The sequence below is a fragment of the Phyllostomus hastatus genome, unplaced genomic scaffold, assembly GCF_019186645.2.
Source record: "Phyllostomus hastatus isolate PE091 unplaced genomic scaffold, TTU_PhHast_1.1 phas_contig_80, whole genome shotgun sequence".
Lineage (NCBI taxonomy): Eukaryota > Metazoa > Chordata > Mammalia > Chiroptera > Phyllostomidae > Phyllostomus > Phyllostomus hastatus.
This window is the reverse complement of record NW_025333960.1, coordinates 7955856-7977560: the sequence shown is the minus strand read 5'-3', so window position 1 is coordinate 7977560 and position 21705 is coordinate 7955856. Positions and strand designations below refer to the sequence as shown.

Sequence of the window (21705 nt, the reverse complement as noted above, 5' to 3'; positions counted from 1 at the left end):
TCACTCTTCATCAAATGTAGCATAAAAACACTCAGGGTTAACTGCTTTTGCAGGTCTTCATTTTCTTATGGAGGTTCTGTTGTTACATAAAACTTGTAATAAATAAATGTGTATGCTTTTTGCCTGTTGCTCTGTCTTTCCCAGTCTAATTTATAGGGCCCCAGCTGGAGAAACTAAGATGGGTAGAGGCAGGGATTTTTTTCTTGCCTACATCCCCTTGCCTGGGTTTTTGTCCTGGGCATGTGGGTGTAGGGCCTTGTGTAGAATGGTTGCTCAGGAAATAATAAATGAATGTGTGAACAAGTGAGAGTGAGGATGAGGCTATAGACTTTTGGCGGTGATCCCATAGAAAAATACCTGGGTAGTTTCAATGGTTTTACAGGTTGATGGCACTGGGTGACTAGTAAGTCTAATTTCACTTTAAAATGCAAGGCTTTCCTTTTTGCTGTTAAAGGCACCAGCAACAGTCCTCTTGTACTTAATCAGTCATCCAAGAACTATGTTGGACTAAGGGTCATCACAACCACAATATTTTGCAGTTCCACTATTTCCCCCAACTCTTGAATCTGGACTTGCTTTGTGACTTGATTTGACCAATAAAATGAGGCCAATGCCTTATGAGCCTGTAGAACACTCACTTTCACCCTATTGGAATGCTGTGTCCTTCACATAAGGAAGCTTAGGCTAGACAATGTGATGATAAGAAGCCTCCTGCTTGGGTGGTACTTACACCCATGAGACTGAATAAGGAAATTAGGATAGATGGGGGACAGGGCCAGGGCCAGTTTGACCACTGACACCAGAGCAAAGGCAGAATATTTTGGAACAGATGAAAGTAATTGGTTGATGGGGTGGTGAGGAAAATGAAAGATCTCTTCTAATTGCTTTTTTTTTAAATTATTAAACAAAAAGTAGGAGTTGGCAGGTGACAGGCAGACAGGTAGGGAGACTATTGGAGTTTCGAGAAGAAGGAGTGTGTGTACAGCCATTCAAGAGAGTGGGCAAGAGATTTGACCAGGGAAATGTAGTGCAGTTGCTCATCAGTAGCAAAGGTTTCCTTGATGTTTATGGTCATTAAAATGAGTAATGTTAGCATCATGCTGTTTGTTTTCCTCCAGCCACATTTACTTGCCCAGGAGTAGTTGCAGAGTAAGTGGAGAGTAGGGTTTTTTTAGATAAAGAGAAAGGAGAGAGAGAGACAACAGGCTGAAGGTCTATGAAAAAGAGTAGCTAAAATGATGGAGCATGCAGTTTATGCTGGATAAAGAGGGAGTGTGAATAAGAACACAGGGATAGAAAAAAGCGAGAGTTCCGTTAAAAGTGTAGAATAATTGGCACTAGGAAAGGTGAATTGGAATGACAAGAGGAGCTAAAGTGGGCTGCTTGAAATTGATACTGCAAAGGACCCGGTTATTACTAAGGTCAAGGTTATAATCCTGGGAATGGTGTCTGAGCCTTTTGGGTTAGAAACTGAGAAAGGTGCATGCACATCGCAGGAAATATCTATGTGAATATTGAAATCACCATGAATTATGAATTGAGTCAATTGTATTACTTACTGCCTTCACTTCCGCTAGATGGTCGCAAGTGATCTTAGATCTCTGAACTTCTCATTCAGAGCACTCACCACAGTTTGTATTGGTCGAGTAATTCTATGACAATAATCAGGAATAATCTGTTTTTACTTACTGACTGATATATAGTTGACACTCAAAAGGCGAAATGAAAAAAATGAACTATTCTAACTATGGACAAACGTAATACATTATAACGCCAATGCGTTTTCACATGAGTGGAAAGGCAAGGCTCCACAAAGGCTTCGGTTTTTTGTCTGTTGTAACTCCCTGCTGCTTTTCCGGTGCTTAGAATGGTGCCTGACACATATGAGGTGTTCAATAAATATTTGTTGATTGAATGAAGGAACCATCTTTGACACACCACAGCACTTGCGCTAGAAACACACGGTCTGACAGAGCTCCGGCTCTATGCGCCTGCGCAGTGTCTGCCTCCCCCCGATCCCTGACGGGCTTCCGTACCTGTTTTGCTTTATTAGATTTGACCTCTGCTGGCCCCAGTAGCCGCTTGGCTGTTGCGCTAACCTGGCTTTTGGCTGGGTGTTCCCAAGCTTTCTCAGCCGGGCTCTCTGCTATCTAGGGTTGGGACAGTGGAGATGGCGGCTCAGAAGATAAATGAGGGGCTGGAGCACCTCGCCAAAGCTGAGAAATAGTGAGAGATTCTAATGTCGTCTGCATGGGCCCTGGGGTCGTGCCCCTTTCAGGCCGGGTTGAAAGAAGGACGTAAGGGAATGGAGTGGGCGGGGGAGTGGGGGGGTGGTCTGGGGGAGACAGTGGCAGCAGCGGCCTGCGACGGCTGGCGGCGCGGGCTGCTACAGCTAAGTGTGGTTGCCCCCCCACCCCGCCGGAAGTCGTCCGTGCGCTCTTTCTGGGAGTCCGTGTGGTCAAAGCTACGTCGCTTTTGCTCTGAACTTGGTTTCTTTAACCTCAGCACTTTGGACTGGATGAGTCCCTGTGGTGGGGGCTGCCCTGTGCATTGTAGCGTGTTTAGCAACATCCCTGGCCTGTTCCGGCTGGATGCCAGTACTATGCCTCTCCTCACTCCTTCCCTGATTGTGACAACCAAAGTCCCGGGAGAGATAAAGTCGCCCCCGTTAAGGACCACTACTTAAAAAACTGCTTTTCGCTGGGTAGTGGGCTACAGATTTACCCTGAAAATTCCTCGTTGACCCTTTGTCATGTCCCATTATACTCTTCCTGGGGGCAAGAACTGTGCTTCCTTAGTCTTTGTACGTTTGTTCGGGCCAGCTTCTACGGTATGTAATAGGCACCCAACAAATATTTGTGAAACTGAATTGATTTCTGCATAATCCCTGTGACACTCTCCTGCTCCTCGGTTGCATTAACGCCCATTGAATTTTTATCTGACAGTTCGAGGTAATGAGATGGCTACATTGTGCTCTGTGTTAGATGCTTCATATACGTAATCTGACTGACATCTCCACAACTCTGCAAATAGAGATTCTCTTTTTACCGAAGGGGAACTGAGACTTGAAGAAGCCTCACAATAACTTACACAAGGCTGCACAGTGGAATGGTGGCAGATACATTTCTCCACCAATGGGAAAAACTCAAGCTATTTCTGTTGTACCACATTATTTCCATTCAGTGCGGAAGGTACTGGGATTTTTTTGGTATAGGTGCCTACAACAATCTTTCTGTTTATTGAGAACAAGCACAAAAGTATTATTACAATAGTGTCTGTAATAAAGATCATCCTAAAGCTGTTAACTGTGCTTTGGTAACAGAGGGAGAGGTTATGCTGCCTGGGGATTTTTAGACACATGTTAATAAAGGTGATTTCTGAGCAGGGCCCGAAAAATAAATATTTAGAGGAGGGGAAATCCTATAACCGAATCCATGCCCAGGATACAGTTTAAGCACAGGCCTGAATATGTGCTGGGAAACTAAATGTAGAGTAGCTGCAGTACCCAGGGCGTGAGCCCGAATGGAGAAGAGTTGGGGCCAGACTGTGAAAGGTCTGCCCCTCTGCTCGAATGGTCCTGAACCCTAGCTTTCCTAGGGATATAGTAACCAGTGGGACCTGGTTAGATTTATTTTAGCTAAAGGAGATGTAGCGATGTGGAGAATGGACTGGGAGGAGGGGAGAGTGAAAATTTTGGCATATTTAGTAAACAAACTTACAGAGTTGTTACTGTGTATCTGTACACAGGCTACTGGGCTTACTGAGCTAAAAAGTGGTCTCTTCCTCAAGAGCCTAGAAATCACAGGAGGATAGACAAGTAAACAGGTGAGTCAAAATAAGGTATTCATTGCTAGATATGAAGTGTAGAGTGGCTTCAGTTGAGATACAAGGTAAGGAAAGGTTGCTGTGTCAAGATTGGAAGGAATGGAAGAGGAGAGCAGGGCAGAACCCAAAAGGTGACCTCCCATTGTAGGTTCATAGGCTGTCATGGTGAGGGCCCCAATTAAAGCAACAGTACAAGCAGCAGGATTGGGTGACTTTCCTTAGAATTGAAAAGCTTTAATGACTTGACTGGATATGGAAGCAGAGGCTTGATCCCTATGCTTCTAACTTGGGAGGTGGAGTGGTGGAGAGACCCTCAGCGGAAGCAGAGATGAATGAACATGGTGGGTGGGTAGGGCTGGGTTGGGGAGGTGTTGGATTGAGGCTTGATTGTGTTGTGTTTGAAGGCTTGGTAGGTGGCGGGAAAAATGGGCCTCGAACAGAGGCGTTTTGATATTTCTGTCTTCTAGTGATAATACGGTTCCATATTGCCAAGTAGTTTTGTAATTATAATTAACCCCCTCAAACAGGTGGTAGTTTTGTGGGTTTTGGTCCTATGGAAATCGATTAAACTGTTAACCTCAACAGAATTTCTTTATTGACTCTTTTGAATAAAATAGTCAAAACAGTTACAGCCATTGAACTAAACTTAGCAGAGTGCCTTCTCACTTCCTGATTAGAAATTAATAGTTTACTGGGAATGATTATTGGGTTGGCTAAAAAGTTTATTGGTTTTTTTCCCCCTTATTATGGCTTTAGTAGTGCTTACTTGTCTTTAACTTCATTCGAAACAATTTTGTTAGATTGTATTGTGACAGTTGTTATATCAACTTGCTTTTTAAAAAAACCTTATCAAAATGGGTGATTTTTTGTTAGCCATTTTAACATTGAAGATTGAAGAAAATATGCAACATTTTCAGCATATTATACTTTCTCACTTCAAGAAAGGTAAAAACACAACTGAAACGTAAAAAAAAAAAAGGCTTGTGCAGTGTATGGAGAAATGACTGATTGAATGTGTGAAAAGTGGTTTGTGAAGTTCCACACTGGAGATTTCTTGCTGGACAATGCCCCTCAGTTGGGTAGACCGGTTGAAGTTGATAGCGATCAAATTGAGACATTAATTGACAACAGTCAGTGTTATACCACGTGGGAGATAGCCAACATACTCAAAATATCCAAATCAATAAAGTTATCGGTGAAAGTGAAAAGTGTGTCTTTTATTTTATGTACAGACTTTTTGGCCAATCCAATACTGTAGTTTTAAATCTCTAACTTTTTAATGTATAGTCCATTAGACAGTTAAATTATTATACCTTGTTTTGGGTGAAATTAAAATTTCTATTGATACACAAGATATAATAAGTGCTCTGGAGTGGGGTGGAGGATGAAATTTTTGTTTTATTGCATGCTTCCTCAATTTTGTGGGTTAGAGTGGACAGACTGCAATTTAAGGAATTATTTTGAGCAAAAATACTCTTGGTAAGCTTGAAAAGTTACAGATTTGCATCATACCAGTATATACACAAGTACAAATATTAAATAAATTTAATTGGCAGAAAAATGTTCCTTTAAAGTTAGGGCCTCTGGGCAGTTCACATAGCTGTCACAAAATGAAGGTATACTTCTGAGGGGATTCCCCATATCTCAGGGATGATTTGATGCTGACAATGTTATATATAAGCTAATAGAATTGAAATTTAGAATCTAAGATGGTGTTTATTTAGCAATTCTTACGCACAGGCAAGCTTGATAGTCACTAAGTTAATTTAAACTGGAGATGCGTAATTATTTTAAATTAGAGCAAGAAAATAAAATGTTGCAGAAAGGGCAGGTAAGGTAAGGACTCAGAATTGATTGTTCTTTGGTTTGGCATCTGAGATGCCAATAGTGATCCTTGAAAGCACCTTTTCTTGTTTTCATAACATCCCTGCCTTTCTGGTTATTCTTGTTCACTGGTGGCTAATTTGCAGCTTTTTTTGGTGACTCCCTCTGTTGTTCCTCTAAATGTTTGTATTTTGCAGTCTTTCAGCCCCCTCTCAAGGCCTCCCTAAGAGGATCTAACAGGATTCTTGGTGTGGCATATGCTCATAACTCCTCATTTAATCTCTCCAGCTTTTCTCTTGAGCTTCAGTCTCACAAATCCAAATGCTTACTTGTGCTGTGCTTTAGAGGGCTTCAAGCCTTAAATTTAAATTGCCTCGGGGCTTGTTACAGGCTGGTCACCCCAGTCACTGGTTCTGTGGGTCTTGGACAGGGCAACAATTTATATTTCTAGCACATTTTCAGGTAATCTCTGCTATACCTGGATGCTATACAGGCACTTCAAAGGGAGGAAAACCATGTTTATGGCAATGGGAGGGAAAAGGGTGAGGTTGTATTAAATTGTAAATAAGGTTGGATGGGGACTTGTTACCTGATGGCTCCTCTTCCTTTTTTTTAATGACCTATAAAGTCATTACAAGCAGAGTTCTAACTTATAAATGTGGTTGGCAACCTCTAAGAAATATGTCTTTCTTTCATTGTAGCCTGAAAACTGGTTTTTTAAAGTGGAAGCCAGATTATGATAGTGCTGCTTCTGAATATGGAAAAGCAGGTATGTGTGACTATAGCTCTATAACTCCAATGTGCAATCTTAGAGTGGGCTGAAACTTTCTCTCAGCATAATACTTGCTCTTAATGCTTCCTGTAAGATTCTGGTAAACAACAACCCAATCCCCTGCGTGTTTAACACTTGTTAGTTTCAAATGTGTTGAGGGCTGAGTCAGAGATCTCCATATTTCTTCATGACAGCAGAGATGAGTAGGGTTGGCAGAGCTTAGCTGCAGGTTTTTAGCATTGGATATATATTCTTGAACTTCATTCAGTTGCATAGTATCTCTAGAAATTTGCCATGTTCTTTTTTATAATTCCTGTTATTGAATACAGGTTTTTGTTAAACTTTTTGTAATGCCTTATTGTAAGCAGATCTAAAATCATGTGTTTGGTGCATGATTTTTTAATGAGACTTTGAGATATACTGATAAATGTTCATGAGTGTTAAGTTACATAAATATTAGAATATATTTACCTGTATGTAAGATAAAAATAATCTGAAATATGCAACGGATAGGGGCTTTGCTAAAAATTTAGCACTTTTAAAGTATGGATATAGCTTTTAGCATATCTGTGATTGTGTTTCAGTGATAGCACCTTCTGATCACTTTTATTATCCTAGCGTAGAGACTGTAGGTACTGGGCTTTTGGCAAACTTTAGTTTTAGTATATCACCAAAGAAAAAAAAATGTATAAGTTGAAGCTAATCAGTACAATAAAGGTGTTATTTTCTACATAATAAAAGAAATGACAACAAATGAGTCTTTAGCACTTTTGTTTAAATCCTGAGTAAATTCTCTGGTATTTATATATCATATTTAAAGGGAAAATTATTAAAAGATCAAGCCTTATATGGATTTTATGGACACCTGTACAAGAAGCTTTTGTAATGGGAGGACAACATTTTTTAAATTCCCATGAGGGAAATTTGACACGGATTTGTTTTATATACATCTGAGACCATGAGCTGCTTTCAAAAATAAATATTTCAGGTCAGGTTTTTCCCATTAAAGCATTCTTTAATTATTTTCTTTTATAAGTTTATGCAAAATACATTCAAGTCAGAGAGGGGAAATAGTTTTGGTAGTTTACTTTCAGTATTTTACTAAAGAGAATTTTAAGAGTGTATTTTTAACAAATACCTTTTTAAAAAAAGTTGTATCCTTTTTATGTATTTGTAAGCAACCTTTGGTAAATGTAATATATTTTAGAGCCAGTCCTAATTGTTTTGCTCTGATGATGACATTTTACATCAATGAACATTATATTTTAACTCTGGATAGTGAGGGTTTTTTCCCACAGAAACCTGAACAGTACAAAAGCTTTACTTTAAATGCATTTTTAGTTTTTAGGCATTTATTTTAAAGATTGTGCCGAATAGAAGGGTTTATTATAAAAATATTTAATGTATTTATTGGTCTTTATTTCAAAATAATTTAAAAGATGGAATAAGCTATAACTAAAGCACTGTTTTTTTTAATTAAATATAAAACTAGTGAAGTAAGGTACTGTTTTTTGTGATAGTACCTATTATTTGGGAGCATTGGTTTGACTGATGCTATCTTAGTTTCTCAAAGCTTAGATGTTGGTGTTATTTAGGAAGACTTCTTGGTTTTGAGTGGAGGTAGCACTGATTTATAGGAAATAGTGTACAAATAAGAAACCAACCAAACTTTTGAAAATACTTCTAAGTTATTGATTATTGAACTGTGATAAGAAAATTGCTTTAGAAAAGTAATATTTTAAAGTTTTATGACTCTTCCTAAATTTTGATTAAAGTAAGTATACATATTTTCTAATACTTTACACATGATACAGATTTCAGTAATGATTCATTTGAAATTTTTTAAGTGGTGGAAATAGAAAGTCTTTTTGTTGTTTTATTTCAGCTGTTGCTTTTAAAAATGCCAAACAGTTTGAGCAAGCAAAAGATGCCTGTCTGAGAGAAGCTGTTGCCCATGAGAATAACAGGGCGTATCTTTTTCAGCCTTTAAAAAGGACTTGACAATTCCATGATTTTGACAAAATGCATTTTCACTTGTTATAAATTTGCTACATGTGGAGTACAATACTGTTAGATTAGGAAGCAATCAGTATATTTAAACTTTGAAGAAGCATTTATTACTTTTGATCATAAGGTCTATACTGCTTTGCAGAGTTACATTTGAGAGTTTATTTTTTATTTTTCTGGATTTGCTTAATAATGGTTTTACTTGGGATGAAGTGAGGAAAATCTGTAGATAGGCACTGAGGAATTAAGAGGTAGCACAGGTATTGGTGATATATAAACTGCTATATAAATATTTTTAAAATACAGTCTTCCTCAGGTATTTCAAATAAGATTTTCCTGAAGTTTTTTAAAACTTGTACTGAAAATTGTTTATTTTGTCTCACTTGCTAATTTTGATTATAGCAGCCTTGCATTTTAGTAAAACTCGTCATATTAATGCATAATGGAACTAGTTTAAAATCTGTGTGCTATTCTTGTGAATTATGAAGTTCTAAGAGATATCAGCAGGGTTTAAGTTATTTCTTTTTTTCCTGTTTTTAGGATTTGCCCTTTGGATTTCCACTGGGGCAGTGATTTAGTTACCTTTGTCTTTTAAGTAGTAAATATTTAGAAATGGTTGATTTGCTTTTTTTCCTTAATATTGACTTTGTTACATCCATTCAGTCTTTTTCATGCTGCCAAGTAAGTAAATATTCTCCCATATTTTCATGTGTTTGCAGATTATTATGTTTTAAATGTTGCTGTCTTTCCATAGGTCAGTAAGTTTTTCCTACAATATAGATTTGTAAATAGTGAGTTTTTTGATATTGACTTAAATAAAAATAATTTCCTTTGTTTCAGTGTTTACCTGAACCTTGAAACTAAGCTCTCCTAAGATAAAGTATTTAAATTAAATCCACATTAATATTTTTAAGATCATTCTATTCAGTAACCTATGAAAAACCAAGTAAGTTAGAACCTCTCTTTTTCCCCTCTTTCTTGATAGTTAATAGTGCCTATGGAGAAAAATAGGAGTCTTTGTCCCGCTTTTTTGGAGAATACTTATTTGTTTAAAAACTTGGATTTAGCCCTGGCTGGTGTAGCTCAGTGGATTGAGCTCAGGCTGCGAACCAAAGTGTCGCAGGTTTGATTTCCAGTCAGGGTACATGCCTGGGTTGCAGGCCAGGTCCCCAGCAACCGCACATTGATGTTTCTCTCTCTCTCTCTCTCTATCTCCCTCCCTTCCCTCTCTAAAAATAAATAAATAAAATATAAAAAAAAACAACTTGGATTTAGCCTTGTCAAGTAGATGCTTATTTAACCTTTCCGAGTCACACTTAATTTTGCATTTGCAAAATAAAATCCCTGCAAGTCAGATGCCTGATGTTTCTAAGGCATTATTGCCCTCAAAAATAAAAAGAAGAAAAAATAATGTTCTGTGCGAATGCAAGCCTAAAGTATATGTAGTGCCTGAGCCAGTTAAAAGTGAAGTAACTTTCCTTATTTGCAGAAAGTTTTTCCTCCTCCTTTTTTCTTTAAGATCTCATCCTAGAAATTATATTCTCTTTGCAGAGCTTATGAGCAAGCTGGCATGATGTTGAAGGTTAGTAATGTTCTGTCATACTGTTATATAGGTAGAATGAATGAACTACCCCATAATGAAGTAAATTTATGTTGAAGTTGAAAAGTCTCCTTCCTTGCTGTAAGGCAAGAGAAAGCCATGTTAATTGGACCTACAGGGTACACTGTGTGTGTCATAAGATAACAAGTTTAAAAGTGAAATTTCAGAGAACATTATGGAGGGAACTGGGAACCCCCAAGGTTCTAAGCTTTGTGACCAGGAGTGAGTATATTGCTAAACAACGAACTATGTGGGCAGTCTCCCTGATTTTGAGAAACGTAAGACATCTTACTGTAGTAAAAAATTACAAGTATGTATTTTTTACTACCCATGAGTTATAGAAAGAGATTTTCGCTTGTTTTATATAAATATCAGTTGGCATTGAAGAGAAACAAAGACTTAAGCTGTTGCTATTTAACTGATTCTTTTTTAATGGAATATTTTGGTTAATGTGGCTATGCTGCTTTTCATATTTCTGCTTCTTAAAAATAGGTTGGGAATGAATATACTGCTGTGAGACAGAATATACTACTTTATGACACTGACTCTCAAAATATGCCAGTGGCAATTGAAATAAAACATTTTCCTTTGCATTTTTATGTTCTCTGATATGGTAAAAAGTTGTTTTGAATTATTTATTGTAAAGCATTTTGAGAACTTACTGTTTTTAATTTTTACAACTTCTATAGTTTTACTGATTGTTTTAAGTGAATACTTGCTCATTATAGAACATTTACAAGTACTGAAAAGATTAAAGAATGTTAGAAATTGTGTTAACATATTTAGTTTTCTTCTTGTAGTTATTTTCACCTAATACATTTTCACATATATAGAAAATAGAAAATGTTCTATGTACAGTTTTATATCTTACTGTTTATATTTAATGTTTTCAGGAATATTTTGTCATTAAAAAATACTTTCATAATATATATCAAGGGTTTTAAGAGTTTTCATAGCCTTTGACCCAGGAATTCTAATTGTAGTTCTAATTCATAAAGAAATAGAGAGATAGCTTCTCCTGAGACTAGGAAGTGCGAAGGTGCCTCATGAAATCTCAGTGTACTTTGTGCCTGTTACTAGGATACACTGTCTTAATGCAGAAATGCTAGACCGCTAATAATATATAATCTTCACAGCCTCAGCTTGTATTCTAACAGCTGCGCTAAGGCTTTAGTTTTCATCAATGATTATTATGCAGCAATTATTTTCTTTTTAATCTTTTAATTTAAGGATTTGAATGGCACTGCTTTGAATGAAGGAAAAATAAGCCTATGGATAAAGAAAAAGACAAAAGAAAGTACAGTCTGGCATTCTCTTGTATTTAAATTAAACGCTTTTGAATAGTCATGAGACAATTAGGACTCTTAGGAGTCCTGAGCTCCCTGATGGATAAAGTTTCCGCCATTTTGTCATACAAACCTTCACGTTCATCCCCTGTTGAAGTTTAGGAAGGGAGAGTTTGTCAGTGGAGACTCAGGGGAAGACGTGGGAACTTGTTGAATCAACCTCTGGCTCTGTCATTTCATAGCTGTTGTGATTTCATATCCTGTTCGCTCCAAAGAAGTGATGAGGTTACTACAGCACACAGGCCAAGCCACTGAGAATGGGCACATTTTAATTTTATCATTATGATTTTGCTGTACTAGAAGAACGGGGGGAAGAGTATAAAACAGTATAACTTTTAGGTAGGCAGCCCATCTTTTTTTTATGGAGAGTTGTCAGCATTGTGGTTGGGCCTCTGCAGCTCAGAGTCATCCTTGATTTGATGCAAAAGCAAGAAGAGGTACTTAATTAATTTTTAAACACATTACTTAGATGGTACTTCATATTGCCCTGCCTATGAGGGTAAGACTCATGAAGGATAGTACCTTGTGATGTATTTCTTTAATCCCCCTAATGTTTTATATATTGTACCTTCTCAGTATATATTTATTTAATTAATGGATCAGTGAATTGGGGGAAAAAATATTCTGTAAAAGCCAAAGTAACCCTCAGATTTAAAGTGGGTGAAATAGACTTTGTTACATTCACCTTCCCTTTCTACCAAATATCCTTCAGTGTATACCATAAACACTTGATTCTTTCCTTGACCTTTGGTTTCTATAACAAAAAGATTTTTTTCACCTAGATTTGAGGTTATATTAACTGATATCATTACACTTGAGTTTGAGAGCAACTTACTTTGTGCAGTGTCTTTTAGTCTGTTTCATTATTTATCTCCATAGCTAAATAATAAAAAAGTTACATTTTAAAGTTTAGAGTGCAAGTTTTGCATCATAAAAAATTTGTCAACTTAGTGAGAGACTAAATAGGTGGATTTGGAAACAGGTGTTAGCATGGAGCTTACATTAACATACAGCATGTCAACCCTAAATAAATAATGCCTGTATACTTTATATCAAACTTTTAAATGAATTTTTAAAATTTTTAAAAAAGTTTTAATATGGAGATACTAGATATGATGTCCACAGGATGCTGAGACTTATGGTTTAATGGTAAGATAAAGAGTTACTCTTTTGCCCTGGCTGGCATAGCTCAGTGGATTGAGTGCGGGCTGCGAACCAAAGTGTTGTAGGTTCGATTCCCAGTCAGGGCACATGCATGGGTTGTAGGCCATGACCTCCAGCAACCGCACATTGATGTTTCTCTCTCTTGCTCTTTCTCCCTCCCTTCCCTCTCTAAAAATAAATAAATAAAATCTTTAAAAATATATTAAAAAAAAAGAGTTACTCTTTTGCTGGCGTTCAGCATGGAAGTTGGTTGCGAACTCAGGGGATAGGGGAGTGATCGAGATGAAGGAGGTGGTCCTGGGTGTGTAGGCCAGCAGGATTTATGGGGAGAAGTGAGTCTACCTCCAGCAGGTGGTATGCCTCTACCAAGACCACTGCTACTTAGCACTAGAGTGTTATTGCCATGTGGGAATGTAAGCTTGCTGATGCCATAGATTTTGATATTTCTTAAAAATAGGAAGTCATAAAACAGCTTTTGTGAAAGTATCTGATTTAAAATACTGAATGGTTTAAACAAGAGGCACTTGTAAGATACAGCTGTTTGGGCTACTGGTTTTGTGTACTCCATATATATATATAGTAGGGACTCAGTTAATGTTCAAAGAATTTTGAATGCTTACAAAAACAGTAAAGAGCAAATGTTTTGGTTTTCACTCTTTGTGTAGTTTCCCTGAAATTCTGTGAAGTGATGAATTCTCTGTAGAAATTAACTGATACATATTTAGTTTGGCTAAATGAAGCTTGATGGGGAGAATAACTGTGTGAAGGCATTTCATTTTAAGTATATTTATTGTGTAAGGTTTGACTCATTTACCTTCATGACTCAGGGATAAGATAATTGAATTTTAGATTAACTTTGATTATTTAAGATGGTGCATTTGCTGATCCACACCGTATCTTTTGCCTAAAGGAGATGCAGAAACTACCGGAGGCTGTTCAGCTGATTGAGAAAGCCAGCATGATGTATCTAGAAAACGGCACCCCTGACACAGCAGCCATGGCATTGGAGCGAGCTGGAAAGTGAGTGTTTGGAAGAGTCTCTGCACAGAAGCCTTTATCTTTTTGTCTTAATAAAGTCCATTGAGAAATAAGTTTTCTATTTCTCACATAAGTCAAATTTTCTTTTCTAATTTAGGCTTATAGAAAATGTAGATCCAGAAAAGGCTGTACAGTTATATCAACAGACAGCTAATGTGTTTGAAGTAAGTTTGAATTTTTTTCTTCAAGTATACTTAGAATATTTCGATTCATAATATGGAGGAAAATAGAGAAACAGCAGTTACTTTATGGAACTTTCCTGTACTCACAGCTGAACCTTATATTTTTCTATTGGAGAGTAATGAAGTGGACTAGCCCTTTTGGTGCCACCCTCCCACCACAACCCCTCACGCTCATATTGAGTGCCATTACTTCTTTATTTGGTATTTATTGGAGGGAAAAATATTACTCCATTAAAGCAGCCAACACTCTCTTTTGTTTGATTCCTTCAGAATGAGGAACGTTTACGGCAGGCAGTTGAATTACTAGGAAAAGCTTCCAGACTGCTAGTACGAGGACGCAGGTAAGTTTTCCAAAACTGTTCATGTTTGTCCATGTATATTATACCTTTAGTTCATGTTTGTAACTAGTTAAGTAATTTTGGGATTGGCATGTTAATCTTTTTGGTGTAAGCCGTAGACACACCAGGTGACCCAGTACAAAAATTGATGTGTATGAGATGGCACATTGAGTTAAATATTAAAAGATCTGCTGTTTTTCTAAAGTGTAACTTCAAAAAGTATCATACAATGTGCTTTTACTGCATAAGAGCTGGCTCAGCAGCACTAGAGAGCAATTTTCTAGATCTGATACTTCGTTAGATTTTAATGTCTCTTCTTGAGAAGTATCTGTAGGCATAGATAACAAGATGCCCTAAATACTCACGCCTGAAAATAGACAACTTTTTGATAACCAAATAGTGTCATTAAATAGGGTATTTACTTTTTATCTTTTAAATATATGGCCTAAGGCACAAACAGCTGGATCCCAGACACCTAGAATCCCTGCTGGACCTTCCTTTCTTTTTTACTTTGCCTCAATTTAAACTTAGTAAATAATTTCTGTCATTCATAAAATTCTGTTTGCTGAGCTCTTGTTTTACAACAGTTAAGATAAATACCCATAAGAGACTGTGAGTCTGAAGATAGATATCTTAATTGAAATATGCCCCTAGCTCTCCATTGACAGGAAAGACCCAAGACACATTTTGTCAAGGAATCAAAAAAGAAATGACTGAGTAATATATGAATCCCTTTCTGAGATTGAATTAAGGATTTTTTTTCTTCATTAAGACTGCAGATTCTAAAATATAATTCAAACATTTAGAGTAGCATCAGAATAAATTAATACAGAATTAATAACTATTAAATGTTCTCATTTAAATGTACAATTTTATAGGACATTTTTCATTGATTAATCAATAACATTTTTATTCTGTTTTTAAACTAAGACTTTATATTAAACCATGAAGCACAATTTAATCTATAAATCAGCCTTGGGTTATTACCTTTATTCATGTTAATGCTCTTGGCTTCCTAGAAATTAAAACAGTTGAAATGTTAACTCTGGCATTGTCCAACTAATAAATGGTAGCCTAAAAAATTGAGTTTAGTCTCTGAAAGGATTCCTTGCAGAAATAAAACCATGGTGGTGGTTTCAGGCTGTTGCAGAATAGCTGAAGTGAAAGGTGGTACCTAGATTTTGATCCTTGTGATCGGGGTTCCACACTGTAGAAGCAGGAAGCTGTGTCTTTGAGTCTTTGTCACTGAGCAGATAGGCAGGTCTGGCATACCTTTACCTCCTTTTCTCATTTATTCCCACCCCAAATGGTCCTCCTACAAGGCTTCCACTGCCTTCATAGAGCTCTTTGAAGTGGGGGCCTTTTCACAGGGCCCCACTGAAGGCCTAAGAAGTGGAGTTGGAAGTAAGGGCAGAAGGTGGGATGACTCTGTGTAGGAGTGTGCTCTGCCTCAGCTTCCTTAAGGTATTTCTGCTTTCCACATCCTTTTCTCTTTTGTTGCCTGAAATGCAGATTATCTAAAACTGTGTTTTAAGGGAAGTAGCAAAGAGGGGGTGGATCTAAGATGTCCCTGGGGAGGTCAGTGGAGGAACATTTTCCAGTTATGTATACATGTACCTTAAGAGAGCTCCATTTAGGGGTGGTAGCCACCACCATTCTGAAGAAGTTACTGGTTGGTTGTGATATGTGTCTGAGAATCATGATTTTATAACAAGTACTAAGTTTTCTCACAGTGTCAGTAGAGGGGAAATGTGTGAATTGAAAGAGCAGCAGGAATGAGAGGGTTATCTTGATTCCTTGAAAGGTGGACACTTATAAATTTAGGGCAACCAAGAAGTCTTTTGTTTACTTCATGAATTTGTTTTATTGCTTTTTTATCTTTAAAAAATGCATTTAAAAATGATAGTATTTAATGCAGTGTTGGACAAAAATTAATGTGGAAATATTTTAAAAATTTGTCTAATAAGGTAAAAATTGATTGCAATTTACTAGGAATATTAAGGAATTTGATACTTTTATAAGTATCACTGGGTATGTGGTATAAGAGGATTAAAAGTCAACTGCCACTTTAATTCTATCAGGAATTTAAGTAGTGCAAGGTAAGAAAAACATGGAGAGTCAATAATAACAAAGATAATTGAGATAATTTATGTGCTGTTTGAATATCTTTAATTTATACTTTGATTATAATCTGATTTGAGACTATCATTTGCCTAAAATAAATAAAACCGATGGTAATTTTATACTTTGTATAAATAACATCTGATAGAATATGGAATGAAATTTAAAGTTTTATGCTTGTTACATTTAATTAATATGCATATATTTTTCATCAACTTGAGACTATAAGATTTAATTCTAACTTAATAGTTTAGTTTATGTCCTAGCATAGCAAAATTAAATAACCTATTTAATATATTGGTATTAGTCTCTTGTTTTTCTTGTATTTCTGGAGAGCTGTAATGCAGAAGTGAGTTACATTTCATCTGTGAAATGGTCACATCTGGGAGCCCTTAAATAAGTTCTAGACCAGTGTCCTTGCTTCCTCTTGGCAAAGGCTTTTCCAACACGCTTATCTGACTTACCTGTGAGACTTTCTGATCCTGTGCCTTCCAAAGATCTGAGGCAGCTGAGTAGATTGGCACACTGTATGGTTGGCTCATAGTGACCCCAATCCAGGGAGCTTTGCTGTAATACCCAGTGAGGGAGAAAATCCCGCTTTCTTTTTTTCTTTTAGATTTACATTTTTTCCTTTTTATTGAATTTATTGGGGTGATACTGGTGAACAAAATTATATAGCTTTCAGGTACACAATTCCACAACACATCACCTGTACACTGTTTTGTATGTTCACCACCCCAAGTCAAGTCTCCATTACCATTTATCCCCCCATACCTCCTCCACCTGCCTCCAACCCTCCTCTCCCTGGCAGTCACCACACTTTTGTCCACATGCATGAGTTATTCCTCTTTTTTTTTGTTTTGCTCAGTCCTTCCACCACCTCCCCAGTCTCACCTCTCCCATTTTCTCACAACTGTAAGCCTTCTGTCTGTCTATGAGTCTGTCACTGTTTTCCTTGTTAGTTCATTTTGTTCACTAGATTCCACATACGAGTGAAATCATATGGTACTTATCTGTCTCTTAGTGGCTTATGTCACTTAGCATAATGCTGTACAGGTCCACCCATGCTGTTGTAAACAGTAAGATTTCCTTCTTTTTTTACAAGTAGTACTTCATTCTGTAAATATACTACAGCTTCTTTATTCACTCATATTCTTATGGACATGTGGGCTGCTTCCAAATCTCGGCTATTGTAAATAATGCTGCAGTGAACATAGGGGCGCATATATTCTTTCGAATTAGAGTTTCAGGTTTCTCTGGATAAATTCCCAGAAATGAAATCACTGGGTCATAAGGCAGTTCCTTTTTTAATTTTTTGAGGTAACTCCCATACTGCTTTCTACAGTGGCTGCAAGAATCTGCATTCCCACCAACAGTGTGTGAGGTTTCCCTTTTCTCTACATTCTTGTCAACACTGGGTTGCTGATTTATTGATGATAGTCGTTCTGATAAGTGTGAGGTCATATCTCATTGTGGTTTTAATTTGCATTTCTCTGATTAGTGATGGTGGAGCATCTTTTCACATATCTGTTGGCCATCTGAATGTTCTCTTTGGAGAAGTGTCTATTCAGGTTATTTTCCCATTTTTCAATTGGATTGTTTGTGGGGTTTTTTTGGAGTTGAGTTGTATGAGTGCTTTATAAATTTTGAATATTAACCCCTTTTCAGATGTATCACCAGCAAATATGCTCTCCCATTCTGTAATTTGTCTTTTAATTTTGTTGATGGTTTCCTTTGCTTTGCAAAACTTTTTCAGTTTCATGTAGTCCCATTTGTTTATTTTTTTGTTTGGTAACCTTGCCTGAGGAGATATGTCAGAAAAAAGATTGTTACAAGAAAGGTCCAACATTATATTGCCTATGATTTTTTTTTTAGGATTCTTATGGTTTTAAGTCTAACATTTATGTCTTTAATCCATTTTGAGTTTATTTTTGTGCATAGTGTAAGAAGGTTGTCTGGTTTTATATTTTTGCATGTATCTGTCCAATACCCCCAGTAACGTTGTTGAATAAACTATCTTTACCCCATTGTATGTTTTTGCCTCCATTGTCAAATATCAATTGACTATAAAGGTGTGTGTTCACTATGGGCTCTCTATTCTGTTCCATTGATCTATATGACTGTTTTTATGGAAGTACCATGCTGTTTTGATTACTATGGCTTTGTAGTATAGTTTGACATCAGGTAGTGTGATTTATTTAACTTTGTTCTTTCTCAAGATTGTTATGGCTATTCCAGGTCTTTTATGCTTTCATATAACTTTTTTAAATTTTTGTTTTCATTCTTTGAGCTATGCCATTGGTATCTTCATAGGAATTGCATGAATCTATAGATTGCTTTGGGAAGTATGGATATTTTAATGATGTTAATTGTTCTTATCATGAATATGGTATGTGCTTCCACTTACTTGTATCTTCTTCGGTTTCTTTCTTCAGTGTCTTCTAATTTTCCAGGTACAGGTCTTTTGCATCCTTGGTTAGATTTATTCCTAGGCATTTTACTCTTTTTGAAGCAATTATGAATGGGATTGTTTTTAGTTTCCTTCTCTGGCAGTTTATTTTTGGTGTATAAAAATGCTACCAATTTCTGGAAATTAATTTTGTATCCTGCTACTTTACCAAATTGATTTATCAGTTCTGGTAGTTTCTTGGTGGAACCTTTGGGTTCTGTATATATAGTATCATGTCATCTGCAAATAATGACAGTTTTACTTCTTCCTTTACAATTTAGATGGCTTTTGTTTTTTTTCTTTATGATTGCTGTAGGTAGGACTTCTGCTACTGTGTTGCATAAGAGTAGTGAAAGCAGAAATCCCTTTCTTCCTGATCTTAAGGAAATCACTTGTAGTTTTTGCCCGTTGAGTGTGATATGGGCTGTAGGATTGTCATTTATGACCTTTAATATGTTGAGGTATGTTCCCTGTGTTTCCACTTTGCTGAGAGTTGTTATCATAAATGGGTGCTGGATGTTATCAGATGTTTTTTCTGCATCTGTTGATCTGTTCATGTGGTTCTTATCCTTCATTTTGTTTATGGGGTATATCAGGTTTATTCATTTGTGGCTATTGTACAAACCTTGCATCCCGGGGCCAATCCCCCTTGGTCATGGTGTATGATTTCTTCAATGTATTGTTGGACCCAGTTTGCTAATATTTTGTTGAGGATTTTAGCATCTGTGTTTATCAGGGATATTGACCTATAATTTTCTTTCTTTCAAATGTCTTTATCTGGCTTTCGAATTAGGATAATGCTGGCCTCATAAATTGACTTTGGGAGTCTTCCCTCCTCTTGAATCTTTTGGAATAGTTTAAGAAGGAGAGGTGTTAGATCTTTTAATGTTTGATAAAATTCACCTGTAAAGCCATCTGGGCCAGGACTTTTGTTTGTTGGGAGTTTTTTTATTACTACTTTAAGCTGGTTCTTCCTGATTAAGTTTTGGAAACTTGTATGTTTTTAGGAATTTATCTAATTCCTCCAGTTGTCCAACTTGTTTGCATATAGTTGTTCATAATATTTTAATATTTTCTCACTATCTATATCTTTCTTTTTTAAAAGAGAGAGTGGAAGGGGAGGGAGAAAGAGAGGGAGAGAAACATCAGTGTGTGGTTGCCTCTCCCATGCCCCAAACGGGGGACCTGGCCTGCAACCCAGGCATGTGCCCTGACTGGGACTCGAACTAGCACTCATTCTACTGAGCATTCATTCAGGATGGCACTCATTCTACTGAGCCACACCAGCCAGGGCTCATATGTGTTTCCTTGGGTTTAGTTGTTACTTCTGTTTCATTTCTGATTTTAGTTATTTGGGTCCTCTCTCCTTTTTTCTTGGTAAGTCTAGGGAAAAGTTTGTCAATCTTGTTTATCTTTCCAAGAACCAGCTGTTGTTTCATTGATCTTTTCTATCATTTTTTAGGATTCTACCTCATTTATTTCTGCTCTCATCTTTATTATTTGCTTCCTTTTACTAACTTTGGGCTTATTATTATTTTGATTTGTTTTGTCTTTCAAACTTCCTTTAATTGTAAAGTTAGATTGTTTAGTCAGATTTTTCTTGTTTCTGAAGTAGGCCCATCCCTGTTAGGACTGCTTTCACTGTGCCCCATGGATTTTAGGTTGTCTTCTCATTTTCATTTGTCTCAAGGTATCTTGATTTCTCCTTTGATTTCATTGTTAACCCATTCCTTGTTAAGTAACATGTTATTTAGCCTCCATGTCTTTGTTTTTCAATTTTTTTCTAGTGATTGATTTCTAGTTTCATACTACTATGGTTAGAAGATGCTTGATATTTTTTCAGTCTTCTTAAATTTATTGAGACTTGTTTTTGTGTGCTAATGTGGTCTATCTTAGAAAATGTTCCATGTATATTTAAAATATATTCTGCTGCTTTGGGGTAAAATGCTCTGAAGACATTTATTAAATCAATCTGATTTAGTGTGTCCTTTAAGGCTGCTGTTTCCTTGTAAATTTTTTGTCTGGGAGATCTATCCATTGATGTTAATGGAGTGTTCAAGTCTCCTACTATGACTGTATTACTGTCAGTCTCTCCCTTTATGTCTATCAAGTTTTGCTTCACATATTTAGATGCTCCTATGTGGGGTCCATTTATGTATACAAGGGTTACATCCTGTTGTGGATTTCTCCCTTTGTAATTAAGTAGTGTCCTCTGTCTCTTACTATAGGCTTGGTTTTAATGTATATTTGTTGTCAGATAAAGTCTTCATATCCCAGCTTCTTTTTTATTTCCATTTGCATGAAATATCTTTTTCCATCCCTTTAGAAAGTCTGTGTGTATCTTTTGTTCTGAGGTGGGTCTCTTATAGACAGCATATATATGGGTCTTGTTTTCTTACCCATGCAGTTACCCTATGTCTTTTGATTGGAGCATTTAAGCCATTTACATTTAAGGTAATTATTGATAGATTGTATTTATTGCTATTTTATTTTTTAAATACATTTTTTCTTTTTCTTCTGCTGCTGCTTAAAGCAAACCCTTTAACATTTGCTGTAAGCTGGTTTGGTGATAACAGATTCCTTCAGCTTTTTTTTACCTGAGAAGCTCTTTAGTTCTCCATCAATTTAAGTGATAGCTTTGCTGGGTAAAGTAGTTTTGGTTGTAGATCCTTGCTTTTCATAACTTTGATTATTCCATGCCAGTTCCTTCTGGCCTGAAATGTTTCTGTTGAGAAATCATCTGACAGTCTTATGGGGGCTACTTTGTGGGTAACTGTCTTTTTGTGTGTGTGGCTTTTAAGATTCTCTTTTCTTTAACCTTTGCCATTTTAATCATGATGTGCCCGATATGGACCTCTTTGAGTCCAACTGGTTTGGATTTCTCTATGCTTCCTGAGATTGTCTTTCTCCTTTATCAAGATAGGGAACTTTTTGGTCATTATTATTTCAGATAGGTTCTTGATCCCTTGCTCTCTTTTTCCTTCTGGTACTCCTATCATATGTATGTTGTTATACTTCGAGTTGTCCCAAAAGACCCTT

At 36.6% G+C, this 21705-nt stretch overlaps 1 protein-coding gene across 1 annotated transcript in view; it reads left to right on the top strand.

Moving 5' to 3' along the window:
• The first annotated feature begins 2051 nt into the window (after nt 1–2051).
• Nucleotides 2052–21705, top strand: part of NAPG (NSF attachment protein gamma) — a 30144-nt gene continuing 10490 nt past the window's right edge. Inside the window, exons 1-8 of the mRNA XM_045850212.1 lie at nt 2052–2226; nt 6351–6418; nt 8307–8391; nt 9092–9109; nt 9980–10010; nt 13449–13558; nt 13674–13740; nt 14029–14099. Coding sequence (XP_045706168.1) covers nt 2171–2226; nt 6351–6418; nt 8307–8391; nt 9092–9109; nt 9980–10010; nt 13449–13558; nt 13674–13740; nt 14029–14099 — 506 coding nt within the window. The 5' untranslated portion in view covers nt 2052–2170. The remainder of the gene's footprint in view (nt 2227–6350; nt 6419–8306; nt 8392–9091; nt 9110–9979; nt 10011–13448; nt 13559–13673; nt 13741–14028; nt 14100–21705) is intronic.